The sequence below is a fragment of the Drosophila yakuba genome, chromosome 3L, assembly GCF_016746365.2.
Source record: "Drosophila yakuba strain Tai18E2 chromosome 3L, Prin_Dyak_Tai18E2_2.1, whole genome shotgun sequence".
Taxonomy (NCBI): domain Eukaryota; kingdom Metazoa; phylum Arthropoda; class Insecta; order Diptera; family Drosophilidae; genus Drosophila; species Drosophila yakuba.
Genome location: NC_052529.2, coordinates 8,391,118 through 8,412,011, shown reverse-complemented (window position 1 = coordinate 8,412,011; position 20,894 = coordinate 8,391,118). Strand labels below are relative to the sequence as shown.

The 20,894-nt window shown below is 38.4% G+C and overlaps 3 protein-coding genes across 8 annotated transcripts in view; 1 reads left to right on the top strand and 2 right to left on the bottom strand.

The window, feature by feature from the left end:
* Positions 1-20,894, bottom strand: part of LOC6533362 (multiple epidermal growth factor-like domains protein 6) — a 34,842-nt gene that overhangs the window by 7,894 nt on the left and 6,054 nt on the right. For both annotated transcript variants that reach the window (XM_039373709.2, XM_039373708.2), the window contains exon 2: positions 16,227-16,313. The gene's annotated coding sequence lies outside the window, so the exon portion shown is untranslated. The remainder of the gene's footprint in view (positions 1-16,226; positions 16,314-20,894) is intronic.
* On the bottom strand, positions 1,726-5,151 carry LOC6533360. The gene has a single exon (XM_002094049.3). It carries the CDS (start codon positions 4,836-4,838, stop codon positions 4,083-4,085), a length of 756 nt encoding a protein of 251 aa, XP_002094085.3. The 5' UTR covers positions 4,839-5,151; the 3' UTR covers positions 1,726-4,082.
* Positions 5,657-20,152, top strand: LOC6533359 (sensory neuron membrane protein 2). 5 transcript variants are annotated; one of them, XM_039373705.1, is made up of 9 exons: positions 5,657-5,707; positions 14,767-14,924; positions 14,982-15,129; positions 15,218-15,355; positions 16,563-16,823; positions 16,885-17,317; positions 19,398-19,516; positions 19,579-19,704; positions 19,773-20,152. In XM_039373705.1, exons 1-9 carry the CDS (start codon positions 5,672-5,674, stop codon positions 19,947-19,949), a joined length of 1,596 nt encoding a protein of 531 aa, XP_039229639.1. In that variant the 5' UTR covers positions 5,657-5,671; the 3' UTR covers positions 19,950-20,152. The 5 variants fall into 5 exon arrangements, with proteins under 5 accessions (XP_039229639.1, XP_039229640.1, XP_015049948.1 ...); XM_039373706.2 differs by lacking the exon at positions 5,657-5,707 and adding an exon at positions 5,766-6,569; XM_015194462.2 differs by lacking the exon at positions 5,657-5,707 and adding an exon at positions 10,484-11,637.

Below are 20,894 nucleotides of genomic sequence, written 5' to 3'. Positions count from 1 at the left end.
CACCAATAAACCTGGTCATACAAAAAATTAATGAAAAAATGTATGTAAAGAACAGTTCCATAAAATAGATAACGGATTAAATCAACTGAATATTCAATTGAGTTCAGTCAGATAGAAAATGTATTTTCATATTTATCCGGCATAAATAGATATCGCTCTTGGATAAGTACCCAACGAAGAGGAAAACAATAAATGTTTCAAATAATAGTAGGTTAAATTGAATAAAATTAATTACATTTTCATTTTTTCAACACATGTGGATAGGAAATCAAAAAATCGAAAAAAATATTTGTTGTAAAAAATTGGATATTTTTAATCGGAGTTTTCGCCATAACTTGGCCAAAAATGGTCGCAAAGCTAAAATAAAGACTGTTTTGTGCTGCTAATAAACATAGCTAACAATGTATATCCCTACTTTTTTGACTTAAAAAAAAAAAACATTTGACAAATTTTCGCATTTTTGATAAGGGGTACCATCATCGAAATTTGCGAAAAATGGCCAAAAATTAGCATTGCAATGTATGTACATGGATCGATAGGGAATTTTGTTACGAGTTCAACGAGGTATGGCATTCCACATTTGCACAACTATTTTTACTGCTATCGAAAAAAAATGAATTATTTTTTATCCAAAAATCGAAACAAAAAAATGTTGTAAAAAAATCGGATATTTTCAATCGGCGATTTCGCCATAACTTGGCCAAAATTGACCGCACAGCTGTCTTGTGCTGCTAATAGGAATAGCTAACTATGTCTTTCCCTACTTTTTCGGTTTTCGAAACTATCGGTGGTAAATTGTAAATGTACATTGTACTTTAGTCCACATTCTTCGAGATAGTTATCATGCCCCGAGGCAACCTTCAACGAAATCCAGAGCTGCAACTACATTTCGCAACTCGCCCATTATGCCGCAAGTCACGCCCGTCGAAGGCGAAGGCTCGCCCTTTCGTCCTGTCGCTGCACTTGTTTGCATACGAATGAGCGACTTATTTATAGCGGTGCAGGCAGGACTCTAAAGGATTGCACTGTGGACGAAGGAGGTGGACTAGTACGTAGTAAAAGCCAGAAGGCGTACAAAAAGCGCTTGGCCCGGTCTATTATTCTATTTTTGTTTTGTGCTATTGAACCCAATGGACGTGCTGGCCAAACAACGCCAAACACCGAAATGGAAAACGCTGAATTGACATATACACACACGTTATTCTTTTTTACAGGGTATACAAGGCTCAACCGGCTCGCTGACTGCAGTTAATTTGAAATTCCAAGACCATTTTCATGACGACACATCCTGCGGCGAGATGCAAGCGGCCTAAGGACACTTTATGCCAACCTTATGAGTCACCAAAGGTCAGCGTTTACAATACAAAAACTCGCCTACTTGCACTTGAAAATTTGTAAATGCCTTCGGACAGTTTTGAGTGTCAGTTGGCCAAAAAAAAAAACACAAAAAACAGCGGCAAGACAGTAAAATTAATGCAAGTGACAAGTGTTGTGTGAAGGACGCATTATGACCTTGCATGTCCGTCTGTCAGGGCCAAAATGAAAGAAAAGCTTGGTTGGCAATGAAAACTGCATTTAATTTGTGTCAAATTGGGCGATGAAAGCCCATGCATTATGAAATTCGCGTTCTACTAAATTCTGCTAAACAAAACCGTGGATAAAAATACCTAATACCTTTAATGCTTTAGTTTATTCTATATTATGGTCTTCAAATAAAACACCCTCTTCATTTTATATATAGTTTCGCATATTTATTTATTGAATCTCAAGTTGAATATGATTTAGCTGAAATCTATTGTATTGGAATGATATGCGTTGAGTGTTTTCATTGTTGATAAAGTATGTAGTTACGAGAGGTTTTCCATTGCCATGCAAATGATCGTGTTCTGAGGAACGTCTAAATTACTTTGGTTATATTGGTTAGATGAGTGCTGGCCGAGTTGGCCAATGTTAAAATGTTTTTCCATCTAGATAAAAGTGTTTCAAGAGCTACTGGCAAAAATCGTTATTCCAAACTACAGCTAGGTAATTTTTTATTAACATTTTGTTTGTGGCTTATTTGTGGTTTCGATTTGGAGCTCTTAGGTATTACAATTATCTGAGAAATATGATGCTGAGTTTCGACTTTAAATTTTGTATTGTGATAAAGCTATGAGTTCTGAGACATACATAGATATATTTTCCGTACTTGTATTTTATGTTTTTTTCGTTTCTAAACTCTGAAAAGTGCAAACAGTGTGACTACACATACAGTATAGATATATATATATAAAATGATCTGCTTGATTAGTTGTAAATACATTTGAAATATTTGATTTTTTAACATTTAGAATATATTTAGAACACGCAAGAGAATATCTGACTACAAAACTATAAATATATATTTATTCTGCTTTATCTGTATTCCAGCTTTCAACCAGACGCAAGCTTCGCCAACGTTTTTCGTTTACAATTCTGCTACAAAATCTTATTTGCGTTTAATTTTTTTTTTTAATTTTTCCTGTTTTGCTTTTTTACTAATTTGAAATTGGGACCAAGGTCTTCTGTGTGTTTGTCCTTAGCCGTAGTTTGCTATTGACTTGTTTACAGTCCCCCGAAAAAAGGAAATTGAAAACATGTTTCACTCTTTATGGCGCCCACTGCCACCCCCATTCCACCCCTTTGAGCCCAAAACACTTGCCGACATTGTGCAAAAGTTCCACCAGCTTTTCAGAAAATTTCCTTTTTTTTTCCCAACAGTTTACAGTTGGCAGGGAAAAATGGGAGAAAACTAAACTTTCCTGTGTCTGCGTGAAAATGAAACAGTGCTATTGGTGTATCTTTGTTGCTGTGTGTGTGTGTGTGTGTGTGTGTGTGTGTGTTTCAGAAGACCCATTAAATTAGCCCGCAATTTACTTGGCTTAAAACAGCTAACAGCATTTATAAAATTGCGAGGAATTTCAAGCTCAACCAGCACCTTAAAGTCGTTCAAAATGTAAAAGAAATCGTTTCTTGTTAAATTAATTAGTAAAACGGCAATAGGTTTATAAAATTCTCCCTGAAAGTATTATAACTCTTTCGTTAAAAATCAAATAGGTAGTGCTTAGAGGTTTCGGTTCAGCTGGAATTTCCTTTTTTTTGATTTAATCAAACATTCCCAGTATTAATATAATATCCATATATAAGTTATATCGTTTGCTTGGTATCAAAAAATTGTATAAAAAATGTTTGCTTAACAAATTCCTGGAATCTTATTTGTTTGGTATAAATCTGGCTTTTAAAAATTGTGTGTGTTTGGTTTGCAAAAATGTTTCGGTGTTGGTTTAATAGTTTATCCTTATTTATATTCCATTTGTAATATTAGTTTCGCTTTAAGCTTCAAATTGCTTTGGCCTGTAATTTCTTGAAAATTGTGGCTACGAAGTACTTGCAATGAGAAATCGCTGCTGAACAGGGTTTCAAAATGAAAATGGGATGTTATTAAAATAATTTAGTAGTTCAGTAAAATGTAAAAGAAATTTTAAAGTCCTAAAACATCCAGTACAGTGCTGAATTAAAAGTATAAGTTTTCCAAAAAGGAATTAAAATAAAATAGATAAACAATAAGTATAAGGAATTTAAGAGAATTTTACTACAAAATTGAATACAAAACATGAAAGTGCCCTGTTTCTATTACCAAAGTTGATTTCCAGTGCAAAACAAAAACGGTAGCCCTTTAAAATCCTTTTCCTTAAATTCCAAAAATAATTTCAATCAAGCCAGAGGTTATCCCAGTGCAAAATCATATACCAAATATATATATACCCCTGACTGCGAATCGGAGTCGGTCGAGTGGTGGAGACCTAGTAGGCGATCCTGCCCAGACGCGTGGAGGGCAGCGAGGCGGGTTCCGAGTTGGGAAGCTCGCCGCAACGCTGGAGCCAACTCCAGGCCTGGCCACAAACGACACCGACTCCGGCCAACATTCAGAAGCAGTTGCTGCGACGCTTCGACGTGGTCGTATCCGTGTCCGTGGTTGCATTGGTCACGGCTCCACTGGTGGCCGTGGAGCTGATGGTGGAGGTCCTGGTGGACAACGCTGCTGGCAGCAGCCGGGCCGAGTTCTATGTCTTCTTCAGCGGCTGACCCACTGGCACATTGGCCTTGGGTGTGCGTGACTTCTTCACCAGAAAGCAGGTGAGGAACTCAATGGGCGAGGGTATCTTCTGGAGGCTCTCCTCCGAACTGGAGCTGGACTTGTGGCTCTCGGAGCGCGCATTGCTGCACTTGACCTTGCCACTGGCGCCGGGTCCGGTCTCCAAGGCATGGCGATAGTAGTTCTTGCAGCACTTCTTGGACAAATTATACATGCGCACCGTGCGATCGATGTTCTCATCGTCCTCATCCTCGCCAGCTTTCAGATTCAGTCCCAAACCACCAACACCCACATCGTGCGAATGGGAGTTGACCATGCCCAATCCTTTGCGAGCAGTGGCGGCAGTGGCAGTTGCACTCGTTGGCTGCTGTGGATCCGATATCGTCTGGTTGGTCGTCTGCTGGACCAACTGCTGTGGCACCAACTTCATCGGCTCAATGGGCTGGGGATCCTCGACGGGCGGCTCCTCCTCCTCCAGATTGTTCTGTGAGTCATCGTAGAACTTATAGCTGCGATAGCGAGTGTGTCTGTTGCCCGCCGTCGAGGACCAATCGCGACCCGATCCCGTCCAGTCGGTGCTGGCGGGCAGGGACAACTGGATGGTGGGTGTGCGATAGTACTGGCGGTGCGGATGGAAGCCCAGGCCAAAGTCGTCCATGTAGGACTGTGAGTGTATGTTGTCCAGCTCGTCGGCGACGCTCAGCAAAAAGGGTAACGTCGACATGCTTGTTGTTACTTCGGCTGATACTTTCTCTGCGTTTTCAGCACACCGTCTTTTTTTTTGTTTTTTTTTTTTGGGACCACCAAAATTGTAGGTATCTATGCTAGGTCCGCGGGATTAATCTCCGCTTTTCCGCCCACACTTCTCGACCAAAACGAAACTGCACTTGTTTGCTTATTTACTTTTCTCTATTTCTAATTCCACTGTTTTGTATTATTTGCAGTTTTGTATTTGTTTTTTGCTTGCAAATTTTCCACGGCGCTTTTCACTGCGGTGAAACACGACTGCACGGACTCGAAACTGAAACAGAACTGAAGGAAAATGCAATTTTCAACTGGCACACGACGTCGCATTTATGTTCATCGTCATGATGATGACGATGGCGATGATGATGGGGAAACTCCTTCGTGAGTGAGAGAGAGCATTTCTCTCTCTCGGGCTTTACCTTTTCCACTCTCTGTCTCTCTTCCTCTCTCTCTCTCTCTCTGTTTTGGTCACGCGCTGAGGAAAACCCGATGCAATCACTGGATTTGGGTTTATGTTTTGATTTCGCCGTTGCAACGCGGCGTATGCGTGATATTTTTGTTAGCGACCCGAGGCAAGGCGGCGTATGCGTGATATTCGGTGGGTGGCTGGTTGGGCTGCTCGAGGGATTTTCCCAGTTCGCGCCTTATTGTCATTAGTTTGTGGTTTTGGGCATCGCCAACTGCCTGATTCGTTTTTGGCCTCCAACGTCTCTGCCGCTTTCTAGGTTTTCACGTTTTTCATGCTTTTTCAAGCGCGTCCCTGGATTGCAGAGCGAAGGACATAGAAAAGTGTGTGGAGCGGAGGGGAGGATGTCCTACGGCCCTGCAGCCCTTGTGTGTGTGTGTGTGAGTATCTGTGTGAAGGGAGGAGTGGGTGGCGAAATCTTAGTGCGCAATAATTCATTTGTTGGCACAACTGTGAGCTGTGAAGGCTGCGTGTTTGGAAATTGCCATTAAATCAATTCAATTTTGGCTCGTTAAATCCTCACTTTAGGATGCGGATAACGTGTTGAATTGAACGATTTTCTGAAAAACTGGATCATAGCCTTTAGTAAGCAAATAATAGTCAGCTAAAGATAACCATGTGCATAAGAAATCGTTTGCAACAAACTACCAGCACTTCATTTACTAGACCCACAGTTAAGCGAAGAACTGAATTATCTAGAGTTCATACAAACACCTGCTTTATTTGTGAGCCCAGTCATCCGAAGCAAATCGAGAGATGAAATGGAAAACAGGATATTAGAGCCCCAAATTGGCCTGGGCCAAAGGGACATGAACAGCAGCCCCTAAGCGGGCAAAAGCCAGTGAAAAACTGCAGCCCAGAAGAGCACAGCACAGCACACACACAAAGGATATGCATATATGGGCAGATATCCAGTTGAGTGTCCTGTCTGGCAGTTAGAGACACTTAAGCCTGCGGTGAGCGCCTGTCGTTCGTCCTTTGTGCCACTTATTGAGAGCAATAGACAGCGAGAGAACGAACGAGCGACCCAGCTGGAAAAGGAGGTGCAGGGCATAAATCTTTTAGCACTTTATTTGACACACTTTCAGGCCAGGAAAGCGGACGAACGGAATATCGGACGGACATACGGCCGGAGAGACACATAGACAGACAGCCCAAGGGCCAGGACGAAACGTCACATGCTCATCAATCGGTCGCTCACATTTGCAAGAATACAGAGTGATGTCCATGTACCTTAGAGAGGTAGTACACCGAAGAAAAATATAATAAAACGTAGCTATATGCCAATAGAAATGTTTTATAAGAAATTCTTATTAATAAAAACAATTCTTATTATAAAACTTTTAGAATTAAGACTTATGTGAGACTGAACCTTTGTAAGAAGAACCTCTCAATTATATTCTGTAATGGTATTCTTACCATTTAATACAATTTGTTGAGCAATTTTTCTCTGAGTGCACAGGGGTTCAGAGCCTGGCAGACGATGACAGTTGACGATAAGCGGTCGAGTGACTGAATCCTTGTGTGCTCCGCAGCCCGTTCCCTCCCCTTTGTTAGGTGCCTCGAATGTTGTGACTGTCTTTGCTTTGTTGTTGGCCAAACAAACACTGACGAGAGAAACACTGAGAGGAGAAAGCGGAGAAAGGGCCTAGAGCAGCGGCAGAACCTTCTTCACGTTGGCCTCTTTTGACTCTAGCCTTTTTTTCTCGCTTAATCCATTTAATTGCATTTTTTCGTACATTCTGCTGCAGCAGTTAAGCTGCCCCCTTTGTTCTGGTGCATTCCGGTGTGCACGGGGCGTATGTGGAACGTGAGAACGAAGTACGCATACGCCCCAGTAACCCGCACATCGGTGCATTCAAATATTCATTTGCCATTTGGTGGCTAATGAAAATTCGTTAGAAATGCATTTCGAATGCCACCCATGTAGCCATGTAGCCAAAACACCCGCTTGTCCTTGTGCCACTTTCAATCCAACTCTTTCGACTGAGCGACTGTCTGACGTTTCGTATCAAATTATCTATAAATTGCGATTGCCTAGGCACGCCATCAATACGAAGGAAATTCCGTCGACCGGAAATGCAGGTGGAGATGGGTGTGTTTACATCCAGTTCGTGTTTGCTGATTGTTCCTTTTTGCCTTACATTGTCGTGTGAAGTTTTTCATATCACTCCATTGAACATGGGCACGGATAGCTAGTGATGGCGAATGTCTAAATTCTAATATATATGACAAAGGCTAAAATAAATATACATGGGAACGAAAAGTTCGAGAATATAATTTATATTGATATCCAATACTACTCAACAGTTTTTCTAATTTAATGATTGAAACAGGGCTTAATGTTTTGGCAATAATTTATGGTACAAATAAATAGTTTATTTCTCATCACTGCACACACAACATTTACTCATACACCAGTGCAATCAATTTGCCAATGAGAAAATAAACAAGCAAAATACATAAAAAAAAGAAAACAGTAGAAAAAAGGACGTAAAACTGCCTTCTGCCAAGTCTTGCCATTTGCCCGAGATTTGAATTTAATTTTGAGGTCAGACAAAGGCAAAGAGTTTTGGGCCGGAGAGGTTGTTTGTGCGGCTCAAGTGTTGCCTGCATAAAAAAATGCAATAAATATTTAAATTACTATATCCACATGCTGCACGCAAATGGAGAGCAAATTCACAAGGGGCTTTGGCTTTCCACAGGGATGGGAAATGAGGAGGCTTCTCGAAAAAGTAGGCTAAATGTGGATCGCACTACAAAATAATTAAAAGAAATGTTGCACGGGAATTGAAATGAGTGTCGGGTGTGAGAGTCGCATTAAATATTAAGGAATTGGTAAGGGCTTCGTTTTATTTCAACTTAGTAAGGGAAATAAAACTTAAATCTATGACACAAAGAAATAATATTAATAAAAACTGTAGATATCATGATAATAATATTTATAATTAATAATAATAGCTGATCGGCCATTTTTGGCAAAGTTATGACGAAAACGCCGATTGAAAATATCCGATTTTTTATTAAAATATTTTTTTTACTTCTTGATAAAAAATAATCTGTTTTTTTCGATAGCTGTAATTATAGTTGTCCAATGGTGGAATGCCATACCTCGTTGAACTCGTAGCAAAATTCCCTATCGATTCATGTACATACTTTGAAATGCTAATTTTTTGCCATTTTTCGCAAATTTTAATGATGGTACCCCTTATCAAAAATTCGAAAATTTGTCAAATATTTTTTTTTTCGAAAACCAAAAAGTAGGGATAGACATAGTTAGCTATGTTTATAATCAGCACAAGACAGTCTTTATTTTAGCTGTGTGGCCATTTTTGGCCAAGTTATGGCGAAAACGCCTATTGAAAATATCCGATTTTTCACAAAAAATATTTTTTTCGATTTTTTGATAAAAATAGTCCTTTTATTTTCGATAGCAGTAAAACTAGTTGTCCAAATGTGAAATGCCATACCTCGTTGAACTCGTAACAAAATTCCCTATCGATCCATGTACATACATTGAAATGCTTATTATTGACCATTTTTCGTAAATTTTGATGATGGTACCCCTTATCGAAAATGCGAAAATTTGTCAAATTTTTTTTTTTAAATCAAAAAAGTAGGGATAAACATTGTTAGCTATGTTTATAATCAGCACAAGACAGTCTTTATTTTAGCTGTGCGGCAATTTTTGGACAAGTTATGGCGAAAACGCCGATTGAAAATATCCAATTTGTTACAACAAATTTTTTTGTTCGATTTTTTGACTAAAAATAATGCGTTTTTTTTCGATAGCAGTACAAATAGTTGTCCAAATGTGGTATGCCATACCTCGCTGAATTCGTAACAAAATTCCCTATCGATCCATGTAATGCTAATTTTTTGCAATTTTTCGCATATTTTGATTATTATTATTTTGAAATAATAATATTAATAATTTTATTACACTTAGATCACTTTTATAGGACTTTTGACATACTTTTTAAGCCCCACTATGCTTCTCTATATATCTACTATCACTCAACTATACCTCTAAGATTGTTTATATTTTGGCATTTACTTTAAATTCAAAGCTTTACATTTTTGCACAATATTCGAATAATTTATGCGAAGAACAACAGCAACAAAAGGTAATGGCAACAACAACAATAACCACACCAAAAACTGAATGGACAACAATCGTGTCAAGTTCAACAAAAGCTTCACCCGCAGTCGAATCCAATCGCTTTGGTTTCCACTTTGTTGTAGTCTTACAAGTTTTTACACATAAATTTCACGGCACGCACAACAAAAGCCGAAAACCGAAAACCAGTTAATGCGTTTGCCCAAAAAAATATTGGACACCAGAGGGAGGGGTCTTGCACCCACGCCAACTTCAAAAGAGTCAAAAAAGAGAGAGACTCCAAGCCCAAAGAGCCAAAAAAGAGTTTAACTAACTGGGACGAGTTTTAATACTATTTATTACTATGACATTAGTTGAGCTAACATAATAAAATTACATGTTCTTGGCTAGAACCTTTTGTTCTTCATAGCTACCATACTATGAATGTCATTATATCTTTTCAATACATCAAAAAGGATTTTACTACAAATTGTACTATTGAAGTTAGTTATTCTAGAGCAATAATGATTGATGGGCCTAATCTAAATCCATAACCGATGCGGTTCAATTAAACAGAGTGCATCATTAGAGCTTCTTGGTAGCAATTAAAAGCAGCAATAAGTTATGGTAATTTCAAGGTCATATTTAAACCACCCCCTAAGATACCTAAGCGGCTTTCAATTTGGCCAAAACAAACGTAGTGAAAAAAGTGGCCCACCAAAAACTCGCACTAATTCGCTAATGAGCGGCTCATCCATAATTTAACGAAATAAAAATGTCAAGCCATATTACAAAAGCTGAAAAAATAACTCGAGCAACTAACTGCAGACGTTGCTCTTGTTGCTCATCAGTGGTCCCAAAAACTTAATGAAAAGCCCTCGACAAAAGTTTTCGAGAAGCGTTGCGCATGCGCTCTTTAATTTTCAACTCTCTGCGATCGCTTGACGTTGGGGCCTAGGGCTTTTTGGCCAAAAAAAACTACAACCTACTACAGCTGCTGGTGGCCGAAAGCCATAAGTCACAGCGTTGTCATCGCAGCTTGGCCTGAACTCTGCCAGTCGTCAGCGGTTGTCTCGAGCGGTTGGATCTCCGGCTTTGAAAAAAAATAAAACTGAATAAAAAGCGCTACAGTGTACGGGCCAAGAAAATATCAATAAATCGCACAATCGCACTTAGGACCAAACAGTACACTCCATAACAAAAGTGCGGTGGAAATTGTTGTGCTATTCCGCTGATTCATTTCGCTTTGTGGCGGAAGTTTTCCCCCATTTTTCACCGCTCGCGTGCTGCCATTAATTTGAATGCGCCGCTGATTTTAATCGTAAAACCCCGCCAGAGCCGCCCACCATTTTCCGGCCAAGTTCGCTTACGTTACGTTACGTTAACCAAGAATCAAATAAATATGTGCCACCATTAATCGCGTTTGTCATTTGGCCGGCGATTCTTCGATGGGGAAGACGGGCAAAAAGAAAAGACAATTCCTTTGGCGCGTGTGAAGTTGTGACTCGACCCAATTAGGCAAAAGCGCCAAATAATAATTAACGAAAAATATTTTAATTATACCAGCTGATGGCGGAAAAAAGCTTTCACTGCAACACAGCGGCCAAACCCGTTTTCGTACTTAAAAAACCTGCACATATACGCATACGCCAACAGTTGTTGCTCTCACTATAAGGGACATAATAAGATATAGTAAAGCGGCAGCGTCGCATCGCATCGCATTCGGCAACTTGTTTATTTCAAAATTATATATAACAAACACACAAAAACCAAAAAAAAAAAAGCCCCAAAACGGGTATCTTATAAATAGTGCGCTTTGTTTCGGCACCACAACAACCACAACACCAGATCGACACCCCAACAACTCCGGCTCTCACCTGACGTAGGTCAGGCCAAAGCTCCGCTGGATCAGACAGACAAAAAAAACAACCAAAAACCCAAAAAAAAGAAGCCGAAAACCAAAAAAAAGATTCCATACCCGTTGCCGGCGTTTCGATCGAGAGTGAAGAGTAGGGAGCAGAGCGGGGAACCCGATAAATGGGTCTCGCCCCATTGCCGTAGGCTCCAATACCCCACCGATCGTAGATCGCATCTGTGAAAATGATACACTGGTCTCTGATTGTCAGCGCCTTGGGCGCCTGCGTGGCCGTCTTGGGCGGCTACTGCGGCTGGATTCTCTTTCCCAACATGGTACACAAAAAGGTCGAGCAGGTGAGTGATGAAGAATTACACACACAACTTAAAGAATTTCAATGGAAATGGAAAACCACGAAAGCCGGCCATGCGTTTATGTGAATTGATGAGCTTTACCATTATGCCTACAAACGACTTTAAGAACAAGTTTTTATGTTTTGCGTTTCATTGCATAATCAAATGTTGGAATGGTTAATGACAATTCAAAGAACTTAACAATACTTTGCTTGTAAATTCTTGCGTACAGAGTCCTAATCTCTATTCACTTCGAGCTAACAAGCCTAGCCTTTCATCCAAAAACCCCACACAGTTTCTATGTCAAATATTTAGATTTCAAAGTTCACACACACATTTTCTCTCACTGACCAAACAAAGGCGTAAAAATGATTCTATTGTTGATTTTTTGCTGACCGGCAATTGGCAAATGAAAGCTGTACATCGATTATTGAATAGGTTCGACAGAATTGCAATGATGATGAGTCAGGGAAAGTTCAAAGTTCTAAATGGTGAATAACATTCAATTAATGGAATTGTGTTGATTTAATTACTTAATATGTGGTATGAACCGGTTCTCAGCATTCGCAAGATTATGCATTAAAAGCTGTAGTAACAACTACAGTTTATTTCTAGTTTCTTGATTATATGACATTTTTTCATTAAGACCGGCTATCCGACTAACTTTCATTATTAAAGTTTAGGACATCGGAAATGACACGGTCATCCAATGTAATTCAGCTTATCCATAATGACATCGCTGTACAAAAAAGTTGAGTGGCTATCATCCATCATACCAATCCATTGCGTTTTACGCTCGGTAACAAGTGTAATTACTGAGCCAACAAGTGCAATAGAATCTCATTTCCCTCGAATACATATATTCGAATATGACACGAAATAATTATATAGATGTTGGAATGGTATTACAGAACCGATCCCTTGGGTCACGCTCCAACCGAATGCCAAATGCAATTGAAATGCCATTCATGAGCAAAGCGAATTAATTTGCTAGTCAAATGCATTTGATTATTATTGGGGCTTTCAACCCATTAGCGCCAAAACACAAACATCTCAATTACGATGCATATTCTTGTCCTTCGACGCATTTTATTTATGACCAAGTTGAAATGCGTGGCATTGAGTCAGTTGAAAAACAATGAAATAAAAAGCTGTACTTGAAGAAGCATAATGTTTTGGGCCACGATGTTTACTAGCCACTGAAATGTTCTACAAGATTTTTACAAGGCATATTTATAACAATATGTCACTAATGATAAGTTATTAAACACAGCAATAAGCTTTGCCCATGTGTTATTTATTCAACAATAGGGTTAAAGAATATTAAATATGCTATTTAGTTAAATAATATTTTCTGTTATAAACTATTTTGAGTACTAGGTTATTTTCTCATCGCTTGGCACACGCTCGAAGAATCAGGCGTGACATCTTCGTCGCTCATTGCCAAGGCAACCAGAAGTACTTGGGTTGACTTTGAGCTGGGTTTTGCTTTTTATTGTAATTAGAATGCAAACACAAAGTTTTATCTGCGGCTGTGTTTGCTTTGCTTTAATTGTTGTAGCGAAGCCAAGTTAATTGCCCTTTTTGTTATATGGCTCTGCCCCTGGAACTTTTTGTCTGCCACCCATAACGCTGTTGGGCCGCACAATACTTTTTACGAGCCATCGTTAGCAATGAACTTCCGTGTGCACGCGTTTAAGATCCGATCTAGAATGGCCAAAATACCCTCGAAAATCGTTGGGCCTTCAACTTGAAGGTGGTCCGTCCCTTGCACATTAACCATTTATATTTAAAAATTTCGAATGCAGGCGCCAAAGACAAAAAACTAGCTACTGGCAACTGGCCATAAACAAACGAGTCATGAATTGAAATTGAAATTCAAAGCAATTGAAGTCTGTTCGATGGTCAACACAAAAATGTTGTGCAATTTGGACCGTCAGCAATGCCAAACAATCGCAGTACTCTTTGGGCCTTTATATCTGCTGTTTACCATTTCCTTGCAGCATTCTGACCCACATTATGGAAATTATAATGTATATACTAAGGGTGCTATAGATTTTTATATTGGTTTTGGGAATTATTGATAAATAACTAGGTTAGCAAGTTACGCATACGCCCCTTTGACCCAGCACATTCTTGTCGCACAGCCAATCTAAAGCGAATCTCGAATTTTAAACACGTTTCGCTTCGGCCTGCCTCTTTGCCAAATCCGCTCTATTTCGCAACAATTATTTGTATTTTTCTCTGAATGAATTTTGGGCCATTGTCAGCCGATGGTTGAGCCTCTCTTTGGCTCTTGAGGTTAATCAAACGTTTTGTATGCTCTTCGATATGCTGAGCTGAACCGACTTGCGTGTGCATTGACCTTGAGATCTGCCTTTGCCATATAAATATATGTACATACCCCCAGTTTTGTTCAGCGTTTCTTTTTTTTTTTTGACAATTCTTCAATTGTATCAAGTGCAAAGGGGCAGACCATAAAATTATATTGCTGGTCATGCTTTGAGCTTGTTTTCCACTTTTATTTATGTTTTTCGGTCGGCATCTTTATGTTTTGCCAATTTTTTTTTTCTGTGAACTGTGAATACTTTTCTGGCTACTGGAGTGTACAAATTAAAATGGAAGGTTAACAGCAGAGGTTTTTTTCCAGCATGGGAAAAGTTTTTCGGACAAAACACAGAAGCGACGCCTAATTAGTTGTATTGTTTTGATAAAACGCGAAATCGATGCAAATATTCCCTTGGTCAATGATCCCCTGCGTTTGTTGATAATTATAGCAAATTATCAAAACAAAAAAAATAACAATAGGAATTGCATTTGGGAGAAACATATTTTCTTCGATCGAAAACAGGTTTTCAACTTAGCTTAATCAGTTTGAAATCGATGCTAACATTTTTGATTTGGTTTTTATGGCTCATCAAAAGTCATAAATAGGCAAACAAGTCGCGTGATAAACAACATTAAAGTATGCTCTGATAAATATTAATATTAAGTTACTATCAAAACTTAACAGATTCAATTTGTGATGATTTTAAGTATACATATCTTAGGATTAAGAATATTATTAGCTATTTAGTGATTAGCATACAGTTTATATTAGTAATATAATTTTGGAATTTATTATCTTTACAGAGCGTTATAATACAAGATGGCTCGGAACAATTCAAACGTTTTGTGAACCTACCGCAGCCATTGAACTTCAAAGTCTACATATTCAATGTGACCAATTCGGATAGGATTCAACAAGGTGCCATACCCATAGTCGAGGAAATAGGACCCTATGTATACAAGTGAGAACACACAGCAATAAGTAAAAAACATAAAATAAAGCTTTAATTAATTTTTAGGCAATTCCGCCAGAAGAAAGTGAAGCACTTTTCGAGAGATGGCTCCAAAATTTCCTATGTGCAAAATGTGCACTTTGACTTCGATGCTGATGCCTCGGCTCCATATACTCAAGATGATCGAATTGTGGCGCTCAACATGCACATGAATGTAGGTATAGAAAACGGGATGGAAAAAATTACATTTTTTGAATCCGAATACAGTTTAAGGAATTAAAATCTTTATAATGAATTTGCAGGCATTTTTACAAGTATTCGAGAGAGAAATCACAGATATCTTTCAGGGATTTGCCAATAGGCTTAACTCTCGATTGAATCAAACGCCAGGCGTTCGAGTCCTGAAACGATTGATGGAGCGTATTCGCGGGAAACGTAAAGTAATTTTATCCACTACTAATTTAATCGAGTCAGAAACCCCTTCCAACTGGTGGTGGTCTACTTTTCAACAGAGCCCAAAACAAAATTTGGCTTTGTCTATATACATAGCATGTAGATACTATATGGGTACCTTTAACTTGTTGGTAATGGCTTTTCACGGTTCTCCGATGGACGAGACCAACACCATCGGCTGGCCGTTTGTCTTTGTTCTGCTTTTAGAGCTGCCAGTCCAAGCGATTTATTATTCCTTTCATTTACCGTTTTCAGTTTATTAATAATGGTTTTACCCCAGACGTGCGTCATTGGATAACGCGGGCTTATGAGCTATTAAGCAAATGATTTTTTTATTGCACCAATTGGGCCAATTTAACTTTTGGGTTGGGTAAGGTCGGGATCTTAATCGGAATATTCCAAATTCAGAACTTTGTTGATAAAATTATGGAAAAATACAGACAATCTTTTGTATAAAGTCACATACTTAAATGCTTTTGAAACATTTCTTAAACACTTGTGCAAAAACCAATCTCTATTGTAATGTAAAACAAATAGCTATTACACAAAATTGAAAGCCCTTTGCACCTGATATTTTAATTTATTATGATGTGTTATAGATACCAATACTTCGAATCTAATGACTTTTGAACTTATAGCGCCCATTAGCTGGGTATATGGCATCATTACCAGCATTTTCGATGGTGTCAAAGTAAGTTGACCAGCTTCTCAGCTTTCCTGACAGCTTTGCAACCGTTTAATTATATTAATTGCAATTCGGCGCATCTCCTACTCAATATTGAAACTTCAAAACGCCAAAGTCAAGATCATACTCGTACACATCAGATGTAGAATAGCAAAATTTTGATTGGCACTCACCTTGGGTTTCCCGCGTCTGTGTAAATATTTTGATAAATTGTCGACTAGATCTGGCGGCTGGCGAGGAGAAGCCAATGGAAACGGCAGCTGAAAACCGAATAATTGGAAACGTCAATGTTCACACATATTCAACTCAGAAACATAATTAATAATAACAATTTGAGCTTGTGCTTGCTACTAATTTATCGATAACCGCTCCCCCTGCTGCTAATGCTTTTTAAAAACATTTTAAATACTAAACTTTTTTCTGCCTTGCCCTTTAGCTTTGGTGATTATTGCAACTACGATCCATAATTAAACATATGTATTTTGCAAATCTATACATGATTATTTCAGTCTGTGCTGCAAATCTCTGAGAATGATCCTGGCTTGGCGTTGCTGCTGGTGCATTTGAATGCCAATCTGAAGGCGGTCTTCAACGATCCCAGATCGATGTTTGTGAGCACTTCTGTGAGGGAATACCTCTTCGATGGAGTGCGATTCTGCATCAATCCACAGGGCATCGCCAAGGCGATTTGTAACCAGATCAAGGAGAGTGGATCGAAAACTATCAGGGAGCAGAGCGATGGCAGTTTGGCATTCTCTTTTTTCGGTCACGTAAGTATTACAGCAAAAAGCAATCAGATTTGCCTAGTAACCATTATATTTTCTTATATAGAAAAATGGTTCCGGTCACGAAGTCTACGAAGTGCATACTGGAAAAGGAGATCCAATGAGGGTATTGGAGATCCAGAAACTGGACGACTCGCATAACCTGCAGGTGTGGCTGAATGCCAGTTCAGAGGGCGAGACTTCAGTTTGCAATCAGATCAATGGCACTGATGCCTCCGCCTATCCGCCATTTCGCCAACGCGGGGATTCCATGTACATCTTCAGCGCGGATATTTGCAGATCGGTGCAATTGTTCTACCAAACTGATATACAGTACCAGGGTATTCCGGGATACAGGTACTCCATTGGCGAGAACTTTATCAACGACATTGGGCCGGAACATGATAATGAGTGTTTCTGTGTGGACAAATTGGCAAATGTGATCAAGCGAAAAAATGGATGTCTGTATGCAGGCGCCTTGGATTTGACCACCTGTTTGGGTGAGTTATTATAATTATAATACATTCCACAGATCGAAATTTATTTCATTCACAACTATGGCAACAATATAGCAAATCAGGAAAGCATGAGAAAACGATATGTTAAGCGACTATCTGCGTAGTGATACCCAATATCGTTTCCGTGTTTGTTTTTATAATAATTCCAAATGGGCACAGCGCCGTCATAAAGTTTCATATGTTATAAACGCTTAAATATGTCGCGTTAGCACAAATATTTATGTTTAGAATTCAGTTATGTTATCTTCCGCTTATCTGCAGTTCCTCTTGTTATTTCACAGTAAATGCCAAATTTGCATATCAAAATATTTCCATAAATTTTAAAGATCTTTTGATCTTCTCTGTAGCCGATCTACTTTTAAATTCGATTTATAAAGAGTATTCTGACTTTCGCAAACGGTTTGCCTTCTATTTAAGGAAAGGTATATTTCCGACTAATTCAATTCCTAAAACTAGGGGAATTACATGAATGAATGGTACCAATTCTTTCAAAAAAATTCCCCTTCATTTTCGTTTACCAAAATTGGTTGTTAGGGTATTAATAATTTGATTTACCGCTAAACCCAGTTTCATCATCATTTTGATTTGGTTGAAATAAAACTGATTTAATTTAATTAGCACTTTATTTATGTTTACAGTCTAGCCAGCCGATAGTTTGTTTGTTATCTTATATTTTGTTTAGACTTAACTCATATTGTTTTGATTGTTTGATCAACTCTACATAAGCTTTATCATTAACTGGAGCATTGCCAGTTAGACACCCAAATGATCACCACTAAAAATAAACGAAAGACTCAAACAATGAACTTTCCGTTCTGTAGAAGTTGTGTGATAAAATACCCAGGGAAACCGGAAATATTTGGAATAATATTCGACAATTCTGCTCTTCGTATTTTGTTATGCAAATGAGCCTCTTTAAAACGGCGTTGTGTTTGTCTTATGGCGATTAACTGCTGGGGAGAATTACCCCAGAAGACACCTTTAAAAACACTCGGCTATGTCACCAAGTTGAAGTCGATTATTTGAGAAATTATAAGGTAGCCACCTATAAATCAAATAGTTATCATGGCATTCGAGTTGGTGCCAGATCTAGTTTGAATTTTAATGCGTTTTATATGCAAATGAGCAGCTCGATAAGTGCAAACTGGAGGCATCAAGAAACACAGCTAATAAAATTCGAATTCATGGCTTAAAAGATATAAAAAAATCTCCAGAGATCTCAATAAACACGCGCTATCTTCTAGCCGACAAATTGCAAACGCTTTTTGTGGCGACTTTGATTTAAGCACAGATTCACATAGCGATTTTGATCTCAAACCTGTGTGGGCTGGCTTTGATCTTCTTCGATTGTTTAATTTCTTAATTAACACTCGAGGTTCGTGAAGCAAAAACGTTTTGCTTCGCATTCTGATCTGAAATTCCCCCGAAGGCAATGCGCATTTGAAATCAAAAGTGTTGCCTTTCATTCAACTAGGGGATATAATGAGCCGCTCTTCATAATTCATAATGATGTTCTCAAGTGCTGTGAACGAACGCTCTACAAATTGAAGCATTAACTTTGATTTTTATTATATTTTTTTGTTTGGGTGTTTGCCGATCGCGCACGTTTCAAACTTGAGATTCTTATGGTAATGCCTTCCTTTCGTCGTTTTTTTCTTATTAGTTTGATTGTGCAAGCGTGAGTTAACAGTTTCGGTAATGAGCATTTGAAATATTTTGTCGGATGAGGAAATTCTTACAAATTGGTTCAGACATCACAAGTAGTTAAGTAAATAAATAAATGTTGTTCTGCGAAAACGTGATGAGAGGTTAAGAAGCTTCCGCAACTTATGAAAACATATCTTCCAATTAATTTAATTTAATTAAAAATAAGTAGCTGCGTCTTATTAAGGTCACATTATCCAGTTTCCTTCGAAATTATTTCAACAATGTAAACAGAATAATTAAATTGGAATGCAAAGTGATGTTTCAAGGAGCTGGTTATGCAAATCGAGGGGTCTGTTTTTTAAAGTATATTTTAAGTAATATAATATATATTTTTCATTGTTCCATGTGCATATAGATGCCCCTGTAATTTTGACATTGCCGCACATGCTGGGCGCCTCGAATGAGTATCGCAAAATGATAAGAGGCTTAAAACCAGATGCCAAAAAGCATCAGACTTTTGTCGACGTGCAGTCGGTAAGTTGTATATACAATTAATTTAATCTAGAAAATTCGTACAGCTATAAGTATTCCATTAGCTGACTGGCACGCCATTGCAAGGCGGCAAAAGGGTGCAGTTCAATATGTTCCTCAAGAGCATAAATCGCATCGGCATCACGGAAAATTTACCCACAGTTTTGATGCCCGCCATTTGGGTGGAAGAGGTTAGTTATTCCCTCAATTAAGCATTAATATAACAATTTATAATATGGAAAATTCGATTTATTCATAGGGCATTCAACTCAATGGTGAAATGGTGGCCTTTTTCAAAAAGAAACTAATCAACACACTGAAAACCCTCAACATTGTCCACTGGGCGACCTTGTGTGGGGGCATTGGGGTGGCGGTCATGTGCCTGATATACTATATCTATCAAAGGGGGCGTGTCGTGGAGCCACCCGTGAAGTAAGATATTAATCACAAATCGGTATTTGTTATTGAGAGTTATGTAAAAAAAAATGTATTTGTTATACTATTATTATTATTGATTATGGATGTAACACAAGAAGTTTTTGTCTACGAATTTGTATATAATTTATTTTTTAAATGTGATTCTATTGTATTGTGATTTAGCGCTTACTAAAAAAAAAAAACAAGAAAAACTACTACGAATGAATGAAAATGTTGTTTTATTTGAAATTTGGCACCTTTATGATTTTGGCTAATGAATAGCTAACAATCTAATGCATTTTAAAGATACATTTGATTCCTAGAAATTGGTTTACATTTTAGCATTAATTGGTATTGTGTTCAACATGATTAATGTTTCTTAGAAGCAGAATATATGGCATGACTTGTGGCTTTAATTAGGGACTTCTCATGAATATCCCAGCCCCACAATGTCTGCTATCAATGGAAAATGAATTTCAAGCAAAATGTTTAAACATTCCATTTACTTTTTTCGGACTTCTAAATCAATGCTAAAACCACAAGATTCACTTAGCATAGCCAAAGCCTTGATCGATCCGCCTCCCTTCTTTTTGGCCATGACTCAAGTTCAAGACCAGTTAATGAGGGAACCCGGGTATTAATCAATCAGCCAACTGTTTTTGGGCCCACCAATTTGCACAAAAAAGCGGCGGCAATTAAAACACAGTTTATATTGCATCAAATTGGCTATTATAGAAACACCACAAAAACTTAGGCAACGGAGGCAAAACTAAAAGCGAAATTCCGAAACAGCATCACCATTGGTCAATGGAGAGATGCAAACACATATATTTCACTAGGCGGATAAACAAAGACGATCCAAGGTGTTTGCATTACAATGCGATTGAGACACTATCTATGGGGTGGGGTCACCAACTCGGGAATTGATTGACAGCGGCAAATAGTGCCTGTCGATCTCTTGATT

What these genes read in the sequence shown, in the direction of transcription:
- LOC6533360 (XM_002094049.3), bottom strand. Translation starts at nt 4,838, where the DNA reads ATGTCGACGTTACCCTTTTTGCTGAGCGTCGCCGACGAGCTGGACAAC.
- LOC6533359 (XM_015194462.2), top strand. Translation starts at nt 11,527, where the DNA reads ATGATACACTGGTCTCTGATTGTCAGCGCCTTGGGCGCCTGCGTGGCC. An exon ending in GTATTCGCGGGAAACGTAAA is followed by an intron (nt 15,356 to 16,562) that starts GTAATTTTATCC and finishes TGATTATTTCAG; the next exon opens with TCTGTGCTGCAAATCTCTGA. An exon ending in GGATTTGACCACCTGTTTGG is followed by an intron (nt 17,318 to 19,397) that starts GTGAGTTATTAT and finishes ATGTGCATATAG; the next exon opens with ATGCCCCTGTAATTTTGACA.